The sequence below is a fragment of the Balaenoptera borealis genome, assembly GCF_965194805.1.
Source record: "Balaenoptera borealis genome assembly, chromosome: 3".
In the NCBI taxonomy this organism is placed as follows: domain Eukaryota; kingdom Metazoa; phylum Chordata; class Mammalia; order Artiodactyla; family Balaenopteridae; genus Balaenoptera; species Balaenoptera borealis.
The window spans coordinates 30,763,436-30,778,173 of NC_138866.1; the positions used below are offsets into that span (position 1 = coordinate 30,763,436).

Sequence of the window (14,738 nt, forward strand, 5' to 3'; positions counted from 1 at the left end):
ATTCTTACAATCATCCTTGGAGATATGTACTATTACTCCCCAATTTATAGATGAGGAAACTAAGGTACAGATGGTTTAAGTAATTTGTCCAGTTAAGTGGTGGAGCCAGGAACTGAACTTCCTGATATGTTCGAACTTACTGAGAATAAAGTTAAACGATATGTGAAGAGTTTGAGAATGAAAGAGAGATAAACACATAAGAAAACAAAGTAAAGGGGAAAACGAAATGTATGTAGGAATAGCATTTGCACAGTGATAGTAAGGTAAACATACCGGGTGTGTGAGGGAGACAAGGAAGGCTGCGTCTAGTAGAAATGTGGGGGGAGAGGTGAAAGAAAGTTAAGCCTACAATTCCATGACGTGCAGTCCATGGATAATGCCTAAACCTTGACAAAATACAAGAAGTGTAAGTTAGTTGCTCAGAGATACGGAAGCGAATACCAAAAGAATCAGCTCAAAGAATTGAAAGTGGTAACTCTGAGGAAGAAATAATGGGGTAGGGGATTACTGTTCCTGCCACTAAGTCTTGTAGAAATATTTGACTCTTTAAAAGATAACTATGTGCAACTCTGGTAAAAATGAAAACTGAAAAGAAGATGTGCAGTACAACCACTTTGGAAAACTGGCAATTCCGTTTTAGTTATCTACCCAAGGAACATGAAAACATATATCCACAAAAAAAGACTTGCACAAGAACATTCATAGCAGCCTTATTCATAATAGCCCTAAATTAGAAACAACCCAGATGTTCATCTCTAAGACAGTAGATAAACTGTGACATATTCATACAATGGAAATAAGGAGGATTTAAAACTAAATGGGATACTTCTCTGCAACAAAACGGAACAAACTACTGATACACATAACGTAGATGAATCTCAAAAACATTATATGAACAAAACACATCAGTTACAAAAGAGTAAATATGGCATGATTCCATTTATATAAAGTTCAAGAACCGCAAACCTAAACTAAAAGCGGCTGGGGCAAAGCGACTGGGAAGGAACAAGAGAGGGAACTTTCTGATGGTGATGAAACTATTTTGTATCTTGCTAGGAGTATATATTACACAGGCATATGCATTTGTCACAACTTATCACATTGTGTACTTAAGGTACGTGGAATTCACTGTGCATAAATTTTGCCTCAAAACAAGTATCTGGAAAAAAAACAAAAGATGCTTGCATTTATTTAACAAATGCTTGACACTACTTTTTATTGCTCTCAGACAAAAAAAAACCCTTAAATTGGTCTCAAAATGACTTATTTTATTTAGATTAATAACTTAGAATAATATGCAATACACTGATTAAAATATGGATTTGTTCTACACACTGTATTGGGTCTGAACGTTTTCACTTCATTACATAATGGCCCAAATTCTGGCAATCTCTTAAAAATATGTAAGCATCTAGAAAGTATATACATAAAAAAACAGGAGGTACTAAAGTCATCTTAGAGGAAAAATGTTAACTTTTAATGAGCTTTAAAGTTCAAGGAAAAACAAAACGTAAACACAAAAAAAGCAGAAATCAGAAATAACAGATGTAAAAATCTACATTAGTGAATAGATTAAAAAATTAAACCATTCCTAAAGGCATGCAACAATGTTCCCCAATGAGCCTAACTGTCCAGAAGTAACTTCTATTGTCAATTTCTTGTGTATTCTTCCATAAATGCTCTATGTATATACAAGCCATCAGGTGTGTTTTTTTTAAAAAAGGCACAAAGGAAACATTATTTTTTGGCATATTGCCTTCCTTTATATTAAAACATGCACACACACACACACACACACACACACACACACACACGTACACACAGGAATATTATTCAACCTTAAAAAAAGGAAACTTTGTCATCTGCAACAACATGGATGAAACTGGAGGGCATTATGCTAAGTAAAATAAGCCAGACAGAGAATGACAAATACTGCATGTTATCACTTATATGTGGGGGGGAAAAAAAGTCAAACTCATAAAAACAGAGAATAGAAAAGTGGTTGTCAGGGACTGGGAGGTGGGGGAAACAGGGAAAGGTTGGTAAAAGGGTACAAACTTTCAGTTATAAGATAAAGTTTAGGTACAGCATGGGCAAATGGGTAAAGAGGGTCAAAAGGTACAAACTTCCAGTTTTGTTTAGTATTTATTCATTTGGCTACGTCAGGTCTTAGTTGCAGCACGCGGGATCTTTTTTTAGTTGTGGCATGTGAACTCTTAGTTGCGGCATGTGGGATCTAGTTCACTGACCAGGGATTGAACCCGGGCTCCCTGCATTGAGAGCGCAGAGTCTTACCCACTGGACCACCAGGGAAGTCCCAAACTTCCAGTTTTAAGACAAATAAGTTCTGGGGATGTAATGTACAGCACAGTGACTACAGTTAATAATAATGTATGCATATTTGAAAGTTGCTAAGAGAACAGATCTTAAAAGTTCTCACCACAAGAAAAAATATTTGTAACTATGTATGGTGACAGCTGTTAACTGGATTTATTGTGGTGTTCGTTTTGCAATATATACAAATATTGAATCATTACCTGAAACTAATATAATGTATATGTCAATTATACCTCAATAAAAATTAAAATAATAAACTTAAAAAATTTTTAAAAAAGATGAATAAGTTCTGAGGAGCTAATATGTAACACAGTGACTATAGTTGATAACACTGAATTGTAGAACTGAAATTTGCTAAGAGAGTAGAATTTAAATGTGCTCTCACCAAAAAAAACAAACAAACAAACAAAACAAAGGTAAATATGTGAAGTGATAAATGTGTTAACTAACTTGTCAGGAGGAATCCTTTCACAATGTATACATATATCAAATCATACTGTACACTTTAAATAGCTTACATTTTTGTCAATTACATTTCAATACAGCTTGATAAAAAAGAAACAAATTGTATGTCTTGGAAATCATTCCACATTTGCACATAAAAAATCTATTTTGGGACTTCCCTGGTGGTCCAGTGGCTAAGACTCTGACTAGTCTAGGACTGAACTAGGGGTTCACATGCTACAATTAAAAGATCCTGCATGCCACAATGAAGACCCTACATGCGGCAATGAAGATCCCGTGTGCCACAACTAAGACCCGGTGCAGCCAAATAAATAAATAAATAAATAAATAAATAAATTTAAAATCTATTTTTATTGTTTTTCGTGGCTGTATAGTATTCCAGTGTGAGGCTATACCATAATTGATTTAAACAGTCACAAACAACAAATGCTAGGTCGTTTACAGTTTTTGCTGTTACAAACACTGCTATGATGAAATCTCTGCACATAGTCTTTGCTCATTTATATAAGTACATCTGCACATTTATTCTCTTACAATGGGGAATACCTAAAACGAAAATAGTCTAATGTAAATGCCATGGCCAAGAAAGAAGGAAAAAAAACATATCTCCCTGCCTGTCTTAGGACACAAGGTTCTAGTTGGCAGTTTTACAATTGCTGCTCTTCTGCTATATAATTATAGTTAAATAGGCCTTCAGAAAATTAGAAAACTTACTGCATTGTTAACTTCTATGACTGCAACTTCCAAATGATGATGCACTTTCCAAAACATGTTCTCCAAATATAGCTCTAAAACCTTTATACCAGGATGATTTGTAGGTAGTGTAGCTGGGAGAAGCTTGGATTTGGATCTCATTACCTCCAGTTCCTTCCTGGGCTTAATGTCATCAAGTATCTCCCTCTCTGATCAATTTTCCATCTCCCCTTTTAAATGCAATCAAGGCTCAGATCTTTTTTAAAAAACAAAACCCAGAAAACAATCCTCCTCATGTGCACAGGTTTCCCGACTATATTCTAGAGAGAGTAGAATACGTTTCCTTAATATCTATTCAAACCTAAACTTACATTCATCTAGCTTCCTCAGCCAAAACACCAAAAAAGCTGTTTTGTTAAAGTCACCAATATCCTATTAACTGTCAAATTCAATAAATTTTCTTTCACACTGTATTGCTTCTGAAGTTTCCTTTGTTGGATTCTGTTCCATCTACTGCTTAAATATTGGCATTTCCCAGGGTTCTATCTGCATCCTGCCAACCCAGGCTAGCAGTCTTTTTCTTATACTTTAATTTGTTGATGAATTCTATATCTTTTCATCATTACTGCAAATAACTACCCACTATGTATCTCTGGATACCCCATGAATGCCAACAAATAAAAGTGTCTAAATGTAAACAATCACTTTCCCCAGTAAACTCGAAGATTTCCAATCATGTGCATTAATATCACTACCTAACCAGTTGTTCAAGCCAGCCCCTACCCAGCAGTCATCCTGGATCCTACTCTGGCTCTTTTCATCCACAGAGTTCCCAAATATATTCACTGAATCCAATTTTCATTAAGTCCCTTATAATTAAGACAGCAGCACAAGAGTCCCCCTACTTCTGATACTTCCTGCTTATATTTCAGTCTCCTTCACACTGGGGACCAAGTAATCTTTCTAAAATGCAACATTGATCATTTCCTTGCCTTACCTCGAATATTTGGTGGTCTTCCATCTCCACCCAATACGTTCAGGATAAAAGATATTTCATAATCCAGCCGTTGCTTACCTTTCCAGCCTTACTGTAGGCCATCTTTCCTCATGTACCCAAATTTCCAGCAATTCCAAATTATTTGCTGTTTCCTGTACATAACACACTTTCTTTACAACTCCATGGCTCTTCATCCCTTGTTTCAACTAGCTATTTCCTATTGTTCTTCAAATTTTGGTTAAAAAACCACCCCCTAGGAAAATCATCTTTAATCCCTTTAGGCTGAATAGGGTAATACCTTAATTTGTATACCTGTAACACTCTGTTTTCATAGCCTTCATCACCCTCTATTAAGAGCATCGATTGACTTGTTAATCACAGTTAACATATAAGCAACTTAAAAGCAGAACTAGGCACACAGTAAGCACAGTAAATGCTACTGAATAAATGAAGCAAGGAAGGATACTATGAGTCACTTTTCATAGCCCTTTCAACCCTATCGTTCTCTGATTATCTTGTATTAATCATAAAAAAATAAAATACTGAGAGCTGAGAGTTGTTTATGAGAAATCTAAAATTTTTAGTTATAATTTGGTGACAATTGTTTTAAAATGGAACTAATAAGGCTTGTCCATATTCTTCTAAACCAATAATGACATTAAATTTCAGTGTGTTAATTTTTACTAGACTGTATTTTAAATTGCAGTCCTTGAACAACTTCTCCTAAGTTTTAAAAAATCTTGATGTGAAAAGTAGTTACACATATTCTTAAGTAGAAACCTAAAATTAATTTCATATTCTGTTATTACTATGCCCACCTCTATCCCAGACCAGCCTAGTTTTTACTAATCTGTTTCTAATATTAACCTATGAATACTGCATGCAAAAGGATTTTCCTTTAGTAATGATTAACTATGAAATTGCTTTCAAATTCAAACTAAATGAGAATAAGAATAATGCTCAGCATAGGAAGACCATGAAAGTTAATGCTGAAGAGATACCAGGAAAAAAATCATTAGTTAATTTAAAACAATCTTCATATAGAAAAGTAGCCTTAAAGACACAACATACTGCCTGTATTGCTCACCTTTAAGGCGCCGTAACACAATCCATATAGTAAGGCTACTGCCACAATGCTACAGATGAAACTGTAAAGTGCTGCAAGCAGGCTGGTAGTGGCTAGACAGGAAAGGGAAAATGAAATCAACATTTATAAACATTCACAGAGAAAGCATACCTTAAAAGGTCACTGAAAAGTATTTAAAATGGTAGGCTATTAACTATAATTAAATATCTACTTGTTTGATTTATAAAAATTCAGTTTCTTCATCCTGTTCTTTCAAAAAATTTTGAGGACTTTCCTGGTGGCACAGTGGTTAAGAATCCGCCTGCCAATGCAGCAGACACGGGTTCGAGCCTTGGTTCGGGAAGATCCCACATGCCGCGGAGCAACTAAGCCCGTGTGCCACAACTACTGAGCCTGCGCTCTAGAGCCCGCGAGCCACAACTACTGAGCCCATGTGCCACAACTACTGAAGCCCATGTGCCTAGAGCCCATGCTCCGCAACAAGAGAAGCCACCGCAATGAGAAGCCCGCGCACCACAACAAAAAGTAGCCCCCGCTCACCGCAACTAGAGAAAGCCCGCGCACAGCAACGAAGACCCAGCGCAGCCAAAAATAAAATAAATAAATTTATAAAAAAAAAAAAATTGAAACGACAAAGGTTTACTATCAACAATTTCTGACACAAGGTAAAATATATTCCCCTTGGAAGTAATAAACATTTATCTACAGCAGAAAAAAATTGTACCAATATTATGCTTCAAGAATGTATCTTATTATTTATAAAAGTATGGGAAAATGAAGCTAGCAGAGCCTGAAAAGAAGCTAGAAATGTATTATGTAGACTGTCTATGTAAACAGAACTTGTATTACCCACAGAAATAAATGTATATTCCCATGTGTTAATCAATTCTTGCAAAAGAGTATCGATCTAACTGCTAACAATAACAACAAAAAATAGATCTAATGGGATTATTAATAATAAGGAATAGAGGATGGCTAAGATAACAGACTTTAATAGTAATTTTATATGGTGACCATAAAAGAACTCTACAAGAAAAATTTTTCTTTAGGAGATATTAAAAACCTAACACCTTGCACAAGTTTGTAAATTATGACGAAGCCCACTATTATAAATTACCTACACTAAACCTTCTGCATAGCGTTTAGATTAATATAGCACCTATAATAGTCCCCTAAATACTGAAATTGTTTTCTACCCATTAAGCTATGCTGAAGCCCAGCCCAGTCTTAATTCACACTCCTTCAAATTTTCAAAACAATAAAAATGCTCTAGATACATAGTGACATAGAAAAAGCTTAGCTTCTATTTAAAATTTAAACCATAATATCAACATTTTATCAGTAGAGATAATTTCAATGCATATACTTGGAAGATGTGGACTGCAAATGTGAAGTATGAATAGAAATAAACTATAAAGTTCAGTAATTTCTTGCCCTTTCATATTTTTTTCTATAGTTGTACACTCATCTTTCGATAAGACGTTAGATGGTTAAACTAAATAAGGGTGTATTTTAACCATGGTGGCTGCCCAAAGTGTTATTTTCAAGTTCTGCAAAACATTATTCCAGGGTAATTTTGGTATAGTCTTACTTATTTTGAAAATAAAATGTACATGTAACAGGGGAATACATTTCTAAGTATACCAATTCATATCCACATATCCTACTCTAAAAACAGAGATATTCTAAAAATCTTATTTAGTAAAATGCTTTTACTAAAAGCATTCTGGTTTTGGTGTTCCCATTCTAAAGATAAAACAAAGCTCTGAAACCAAATATATAGAATATCAAATGCATACACTAGTTCAAAATCTAAATATAATGCCACGTATCAGAGCTCAATCTATTTGATCTTTTATAAATATTTCATAAGTCTATTCAGGTTCCATGTAAGCTCACTATAACTTTTACTTTAAGATGACAGTATTTTAACACTTACAAATCAACTCCATTATTCCTGGATCTTTCCCTAAAGTAGCAGCCTTGACTATTTTTTCCTATCTACAAATTAATTCCTGTTCAGTCTTTAATTATTAAATAAGTGCCTTTTTCTTTCTAATTACAATTCTAAAATAAAAACTGGAAAAGCAATTTAATGTTCAGTTTATTACTTAATGATCTGTAAAAGTAATACCGTAAACTGTAATTTTTATAAAGAAGTACTCACCATTACCACCAAAGATATGGATATCCAATTGTTCACAAAGGTACATTACAAATGTATTCACCTGAGGCAGGAGACCAATGAAAAATACTATTGGGAAACAGAGTGTAAACACTATAGAAGGAAAGAAAAGCAAGTTAAAAACAGTATATCACATCCATCCTTTTGTTCACCTAAGATAATAAAATAAATGATAAAAAGAAACCCGAAATTAATGTAAATTACTAAGGTAGTTTCTTAAAGTTGCTTAAAACTACGAACCAAATTTCTTAAAATATACCATTTTAAATTATTTCTCTCTAGATAACTGCCTGAATATTAAATAATCTTTCCAACTATAAACAACAGCTTTTAAAATTAATTCAACTGTTTTCACATAATAGGGACCTGAGATCCAAAGGAAATCTTTCATTCCATCTGCTTCAACAACAGAAGAATTACTATAATATTTGTTCATCATTAGCTTTTTTCATTCCTAACAGCCCTATAGTTTTATTCCTCACTGAGAGGACGGCAATAAACAGCAAAATAAACCCAGTAAAAGTATTTTTATCTATATAATTGATCTATTTATCAGTGAATGGTTTGTATACAAATAAATTAACATTAAGATCTAAGATACTTTAAAGATGACTCACCTATAACTAAATCCCTGGCTGATATAAGCACCAGCGGATTGGTGAAAGTTATTCCATATAATTTGAACTTGGTTGTAGTAAGGTTTCTGCTACCATAATCCAAGAGCCAAATAAGACCACAACACAAACAGAAATAAACTGGTCTACTGTAGGCAATGATACGATTATGACCCTGAAAATGATATTAAAAAAGAAGTCAGTTTATTTAATTTGAAGTGTCACAACTAGCTACTGAGATTTTTGATGGCTTATATTCTAAGGATTCAAAATGCATCCATATGGAGGTCAGGTTTCTGACTGTGGCAGAAGGGAATTACAAATAAGGATAGGAGGAAGAACAGAATAAACCCCACGATACTTGATTGAAATTACGTATCAGTATGAACTCACTATTTTTAATATGCATATAAATAGATAGGTATAAGAATAAATGTGTGTATATACGTGTATGAGTGTATGTAAGTGTATACATGTATTTTTCTAGCTTTATCCACTGAGAGGACCTAGAAGCAATGACATTCTAGTAATAAAGATTACTAGCATCCAGATCTTAGTTTATAAATAACATTATCCACTAAAAAGAACTAAGGATCCACAGAGAAAAGGCTGGTTTCAGGCTAGGGTCAGGAAAGTATAAGATGAGCTTGGAACAAATAATTGTGCCCAAAAGGAAGAAAGTACGTTTAAAATGATGAAGGTATGTCAAAAGGACACAGAAGGCAGTTTGATGGGCTCCCAATGGCCAAATCAGGGACAATTTGAGCATCAAAATAATGATAGTAACATTACTGTCCATTTAATAAAATAAGAATCCATGAATCCACACCAATACAAAAACAAAAGGAAAGTTCTTACAGTAAAAAGTCAACTAATAAATGTAGAAGGTATGATGGAGCTAAAAAAAATCACTATTTGGCAACCATCAAATGATAACTGATTCAGGCAAGAAACATCAATAGATACTAAAAACAACTGGGCGGACGTTTGCAGGGCAACAGGACATATACACAATCTCAAAGTATCTCCTATGATATACTTATTAACTACAAGAGAAAAATGGTAACATTACAGTAGAGTATTGGTTCTCAAGGGAGTGGGAGGGGATTCTGCCCCCCAGGGAACATATAGCAATGTCTGAAGACATTGTGGTTGTCACAATTGGGGTGAGGGTGCTATTGGCATCTAATGGGTAGAAGTCAGAGATAATGCTAAACAGCCTACAATGCACAGGACAGATCCTCCCCACCCCCAACTTTCAACAAAGAATTATCCAGCCCAAAATGTTAACACTGCAGTGTTTCAAAAACACTGCATACACTACCCTTAGCCAAAAAATCAAAGTTAACATCACCAGTAAAAGCATAAACTGACATTATGTGCTTCTGGATATGATGAGTTACGAAGAACACAGCATTTTTGTAATATTCCTACCAAAAAAGCACAGCCCGTATCTAATAAAGAAGAAATATCAGACAAACTCAAATTGAAGACCATCTGTCTACAAAATTACTGGCCTGTACCCATTAAAAATGTCAATATTGTGTGAGACAAATACTGAGGAACTGCTCTAAATTAAAGGAGGCTAAAAAGAACAAATGCACTATCAGGGACTTTCTATTGCCAGTGAGAAAATAATAACATAAATCTTAGTTCAGTCTTACATATGACCAAAAAAAGGTTTTGAGGAATGTTAAGGAAACACAAGTTACAGGTGTATTAGAGTGACTTACATGTCTGGGAGAAGAAGAATCTGGTTGAACACTCTAAAAAAGAAACAGACAGATTATACTACTAAAGACCTGGTAATTTTACATTAACTTCCAAAATGCCTGAAATAATTTCAAGTAAATATCCCATAGCTAAGAAATGACCTACATTAATTCTGTTGAAACATCAACAGAAGACAAAACATCAGCTCCAGATACTGATGTCACTGATATTAAAACATCTCAAATCTTTCCTAACTCTTATACTTACTATGGCTAATTATTAATTTGCATCTAGCTTAATGTTTCTGAAGTGGCATACAGCAGATAGATCCATCCTACTACTTGGCTCATTACAACACTTAAGTACAGTTAAGGTAGAATGCTTTCTCACGGCAACATCACTCCATTCAGGAAATGCACAAAATATGGGTTAGCTTAAAAGAAGGATTCCAGTTCTGCCCACAAATTCCAAACTTACTAAACAATTCAATGGTAGTTGTGTTAAATATATTCTCTGCATTTTCACATCAAACTCATCAAATTAGTTAAGCTGTATCCTTCTAAGAGACTTTAACAACTTTCCATAAAAATGTTCAAAATGTATAGTGCAGCTACCTCCCAGATCATGACATTTCTCCAAAGTTGCTGTCCATTTTCAATAGCATACCAAGCAATTTCACTAGGATGGTCTATCACCATCCTACAATTCTACATTGGACTAAGCTCACTGAGTTTGGCATGTGGCCCTTGGCTGGATATGAGACCAGACAATCTTTAAACTCTTTCAATTCAAACATCTATCCTCCTAAAGCTCTGTTCCCGCCTTTCTTATTTCTGTTTATGTTATTACTATTCTTCTAGTCAACTAGATTTTAAAAATCTGAAATATTTTTAAAAATCTGAGTCATCCTTTGCCTTTTCCATATCTAACCATATTAAGCAGTGGACAAAGTTAACAGTATAAGGGACATTGGATCCAGGGAATGAATTTAAATGGTTTAAGGCAATAAAGGGATGGATTCAGGGGAACTGAAATGAAAAGCAAGAAGAAAGGCGAGAAACTGTAATGCAGAATCACCAAATTTAATCAGAGGGATGTAGTCACTGTCGTTAGGGGTAAAGAAGAAGGAGCAGAGGCTCTAGGATCTGGGTTGGTATACAACTATCAAAAGCAAAGGAACTGGGGCAGAGTCAAGATGGCGTACTAGGAGGAAGCGGAATTCTCGTCTCCTCACAACTAGGGCACCTACCAGGCACCCGTGGGGGAGGGCACCTAAGGGGACAGAAGGAACCCCAAGCTACCGGGTAGGACGTGGCGTGTGGGGGGAGTGAAGGGGGAGAAGAAGTGGAGGCCGGATGGGACTGGCGCCCCTGAGGGGCAGCTGGGGGAGGGGAAGGGATCCCAGGCCCAAAGGGGGAAACAGGGGACACGGGTTCGAGCCCTGGTCTGGGAAGATCCCACATGCCGTGGAGCAACTGGGCCCGTGAGCCACAACTACTGAGCCTGCATGTCTGGAGCCTATGCTCCACAACAAGAGAGGCCGCGATAGTGAGAGGCCCGCGCACCGCGATGAAGAGTGGCCCCTGCTTGCCGCAACTAGAGAAAGCCCTCGCACAGAAATGAAGACCCAACACAGCCAAAAATAAATAAATTAATTAATTAATTAAAAAAAAATCTACAACAATAAATGCTGGAGAAGGTGTGGAAAAAAGGGAACCCTCCTGCACTCTTGGTGGGAATGTAAGTTGATACAGCCACTATGGAGAACAGTATGGAGGTTCCTTAAAAAACTAAAAATAGAACTTACCATATGACCCAGCAATCCTACTACTGGGCATATACCCTGAGCAAACCATAATTCAAAAAGAGTCATGTACCACAATGTTCATTGCAGCACTATTTACAATAGCCAGGACATGGAAGCAACCTAAGTGTCCATCGACAGATGAATGGATAAAGAAGATGTCGTACATATATACAATGGAATATTACTCAGCCATAAAAAGAAACGAAATTGAGTTATTTGTAGTGAGATGGATGGACCTAGAGTCTGTCATATAGAGTGAAGTAAGTCAGAAAGAGAAAAACAAATACCATGTGCTAACATATATACATGGAATCTAAAAAAAAAAAAAAGGTTCTGAAGAACCTAGGGGCAGGACAGGAATAAAGACGCAGATGTAGAAAATGGACTTGAGGACACGGGGAGGGGGAAGGGTAAGCTGGGACGAAGTGAGAGAGTGGCACGGACATATATACACTACCAAATGTAAAATAGATAGCTAGTGGGAAGCAGCTGCATGGCACAGGGAGATCAGCTCGGTGCTTTGCGACCACCTAGAGGGGTGGCATAAGGAGGGTGGGAGGGCGACACAAGAGGGAGGGTATATGCGTATGCGTATAGCTGATTCACTTTGTTATACAGCAGAAACTAACACAACACTGTAAAGGAATTATACTCCAATACAGGTGTTAAAAAAAAGAAAAAGCAAAGGAACTGGGAAAGAAAAATATCAGAAGATGATGATGTGCCATTTTCAGAATTTGCCCAGCTGCCTGTTAGATATATAGGACTAAAGCTTATGAGAAAGGTGAAGACTGTGAGACATAAATCTGGACATAATTCATATACAGGGGCAACAAAGTAATAAAAGAGGATGACTTCACTGGCAAGGAATTACAAACTGAAAAGAGGGCCAAATAAAACACTAGAGAGTTCTTGTAAATTAAGCGGTAGTCGAAAGAACAAAGAGGCATCAACAAAGGAAAATAAAGTTACCTGAAAAGTAGCATAATCATGAGGGTAGTATAAAGTCACAGATCGACAATGAGGAAAACATAAAAATGGAAGAAAGTATTCACAGGTATTTAAATGATGCAGCACTCACAGAGAATGAAGACTAAGAACATAGATTTGGCAATTAGAGATTAGCCCACAAAGACTGTAATTTCAATACTGTAATGAGGAAAAAAGTATGGATGGGTCTTGAAGAAATGGAGCAGTTGACAAAGGTGGCTTACTCCAGATGTCTATATATGGAGAGAAAAAAAAGAAAGGAAAGCTGATGGTATAAACAGAACTAAACAAATAGTTTTCAGGATGGGAGAGGGTTCTGCATGTTAGTATGTATCAGGCAAATAACCAGTACTGGCTAAGAAAGGAAAGAAAACAGTCCATGTTACCAGTGCACACTGATGTGGCACGGAAAGTGAAAAATTTGGTTTTTGATTCTCCCATTTATGGAAAGCTTAAAATTGATAACATTTGGTATTTTAGAACCACTATTTAAACAAAAGCAAAGGGACACCGATCTTCTGCTCTCTGTGTCCACAAAGAATGTATATGCTAGTTTCGACATTATTCTATCTACCAATGATGGATCTTAATAAATTTCACCTACATAATAGAAGACTGAAAATATGAGAGTAGGACAGTTAACGTTGATAAATTAAAAGAAAATGAATTTCAAGAACTCGAATTCTTGGGAATTCCCTAGCGGTCCAGTGGTTAGGACCTGGCACTTTCGTTGCCAGGGTCCAGGTTATAACCCTGGCTGGGGAACTAAGATCCCGCAACCCATGTGGCATGGCCAAAAAAAAAAAAAAAAGAAAAGAAAAAGAGAGAAAAAAAAAAAAGAACTCGAATTCTTATTTTTTTATTTTGTATATTAATACAAAAAAAGTTTTTAGGAAGCTTCATTCACATGTCATTATTTTTTAAAGTTTATATGTCCCTTTTGTTGCTTTCCCAATCTTAACGTAAACGTCCAAGGAAAATAAATCTAAAAATTATATTCTTAGATAATTCACTGAATTATCATTCAATGAATGATACAAAACTTTCTGCTTTTTAACATAACTATGATGCCAAAGTCTGAAGAGAAGGGAGATGCTGGTACCTTAAGTAGTGAATATTGACAGCTGGCTATTACCAGGCAGAACTGGAAGACCCAGATATCTCTGAAGAAGCCTTGTATGAGAAGAATAGATCCCAAAAAAGCCACAAGAATAGCCAAGATGACAGCTAACACATTTTCCAGGATCTCACGATTTCTGTAGACAGAAAAATTTATGAGTAAGTATATCATCACTACAAGAAATTAATCAGAATGCAAAAAGGGAAGACATCAATATGAAGTTCATACTATGCTTGTTAAGATTTTTTTTTTAGTACTGGGTTTGAACAAGGTTTTGGATCATACTGAAAAAGTATGTTCAGTTTAGATGGAAAACTGGCACACATTCTTATGTGCAAACAAAGCATGCTACAGTGGATTGTGAAGTTCTTATTATAATACATAATACAGTTTCAATTTCTATGTTATAACTTTACTTTTCTTATCATCTGCTTCTCTGTCAAGTTTGCTGCCAAATAACTAAACAACCTGAATGGCAAATAAAGGAAATATACAAAGAAACAAGTTCGAAAAACAAAATCTCAAAAGAGTTTCTAGAAAATTAAATTGAAAACATTTATATGACAAAGTCTGTAACCAAATTTTGATACCAAGTGGTTTCATTTCCCATGTCTAAATCACTGAAATAATCAGAAATCTTACTAAAATTACTTAAACACAGGCTCTTACATATGTTGAGAATGAAGGCAGTGATAGACCATCAATGCTGCCTCTATCAAAGGTACTGAGA

General features: G+C 35.6%; 1 protein-coding gene across 5 annotated transcripts in view; it reads right to left on the reverse strand.

Annotated features, from left to right (window-relative positions):
• The window catches only part of PCNX1 (pecanex 1), a gene marked incomplete at its 5' end in the record, with an annotated part of 167,233 nt that overhangs the window by 53,092 nt on the left and 99,403 nt on the right, over positions 1-14,738 (reverse strand). For all 5 annotated transcript variants that reach the window (XR_014242369.1, XM_082384310.1, XM_082384309.1 and 2 more), the window contains 5 exons: positions 5,580-5,671; positions 7,747-7,857; positions 8,382-8,553; positions 10,112-10,144; positions 13,991-14,144. Coding sequence is in view for 4 of the 5 variants with exons in the window: in XM_082384310.1 (XP_082240436.1) it covers positions 5,580-5,671; positions 7,747-7,857; positions 8,382-8,553; positions 10,112-10,144; positions 13,991-14,144 (562 nt within the window). The remainder of the gene's footprint in view (positions 1-5,579; positions 5,672-7,746; positions 7,858-8,381; positions 8,554-10,111; positions 10,145-13,990; positions 14,145-14,738) is intronic.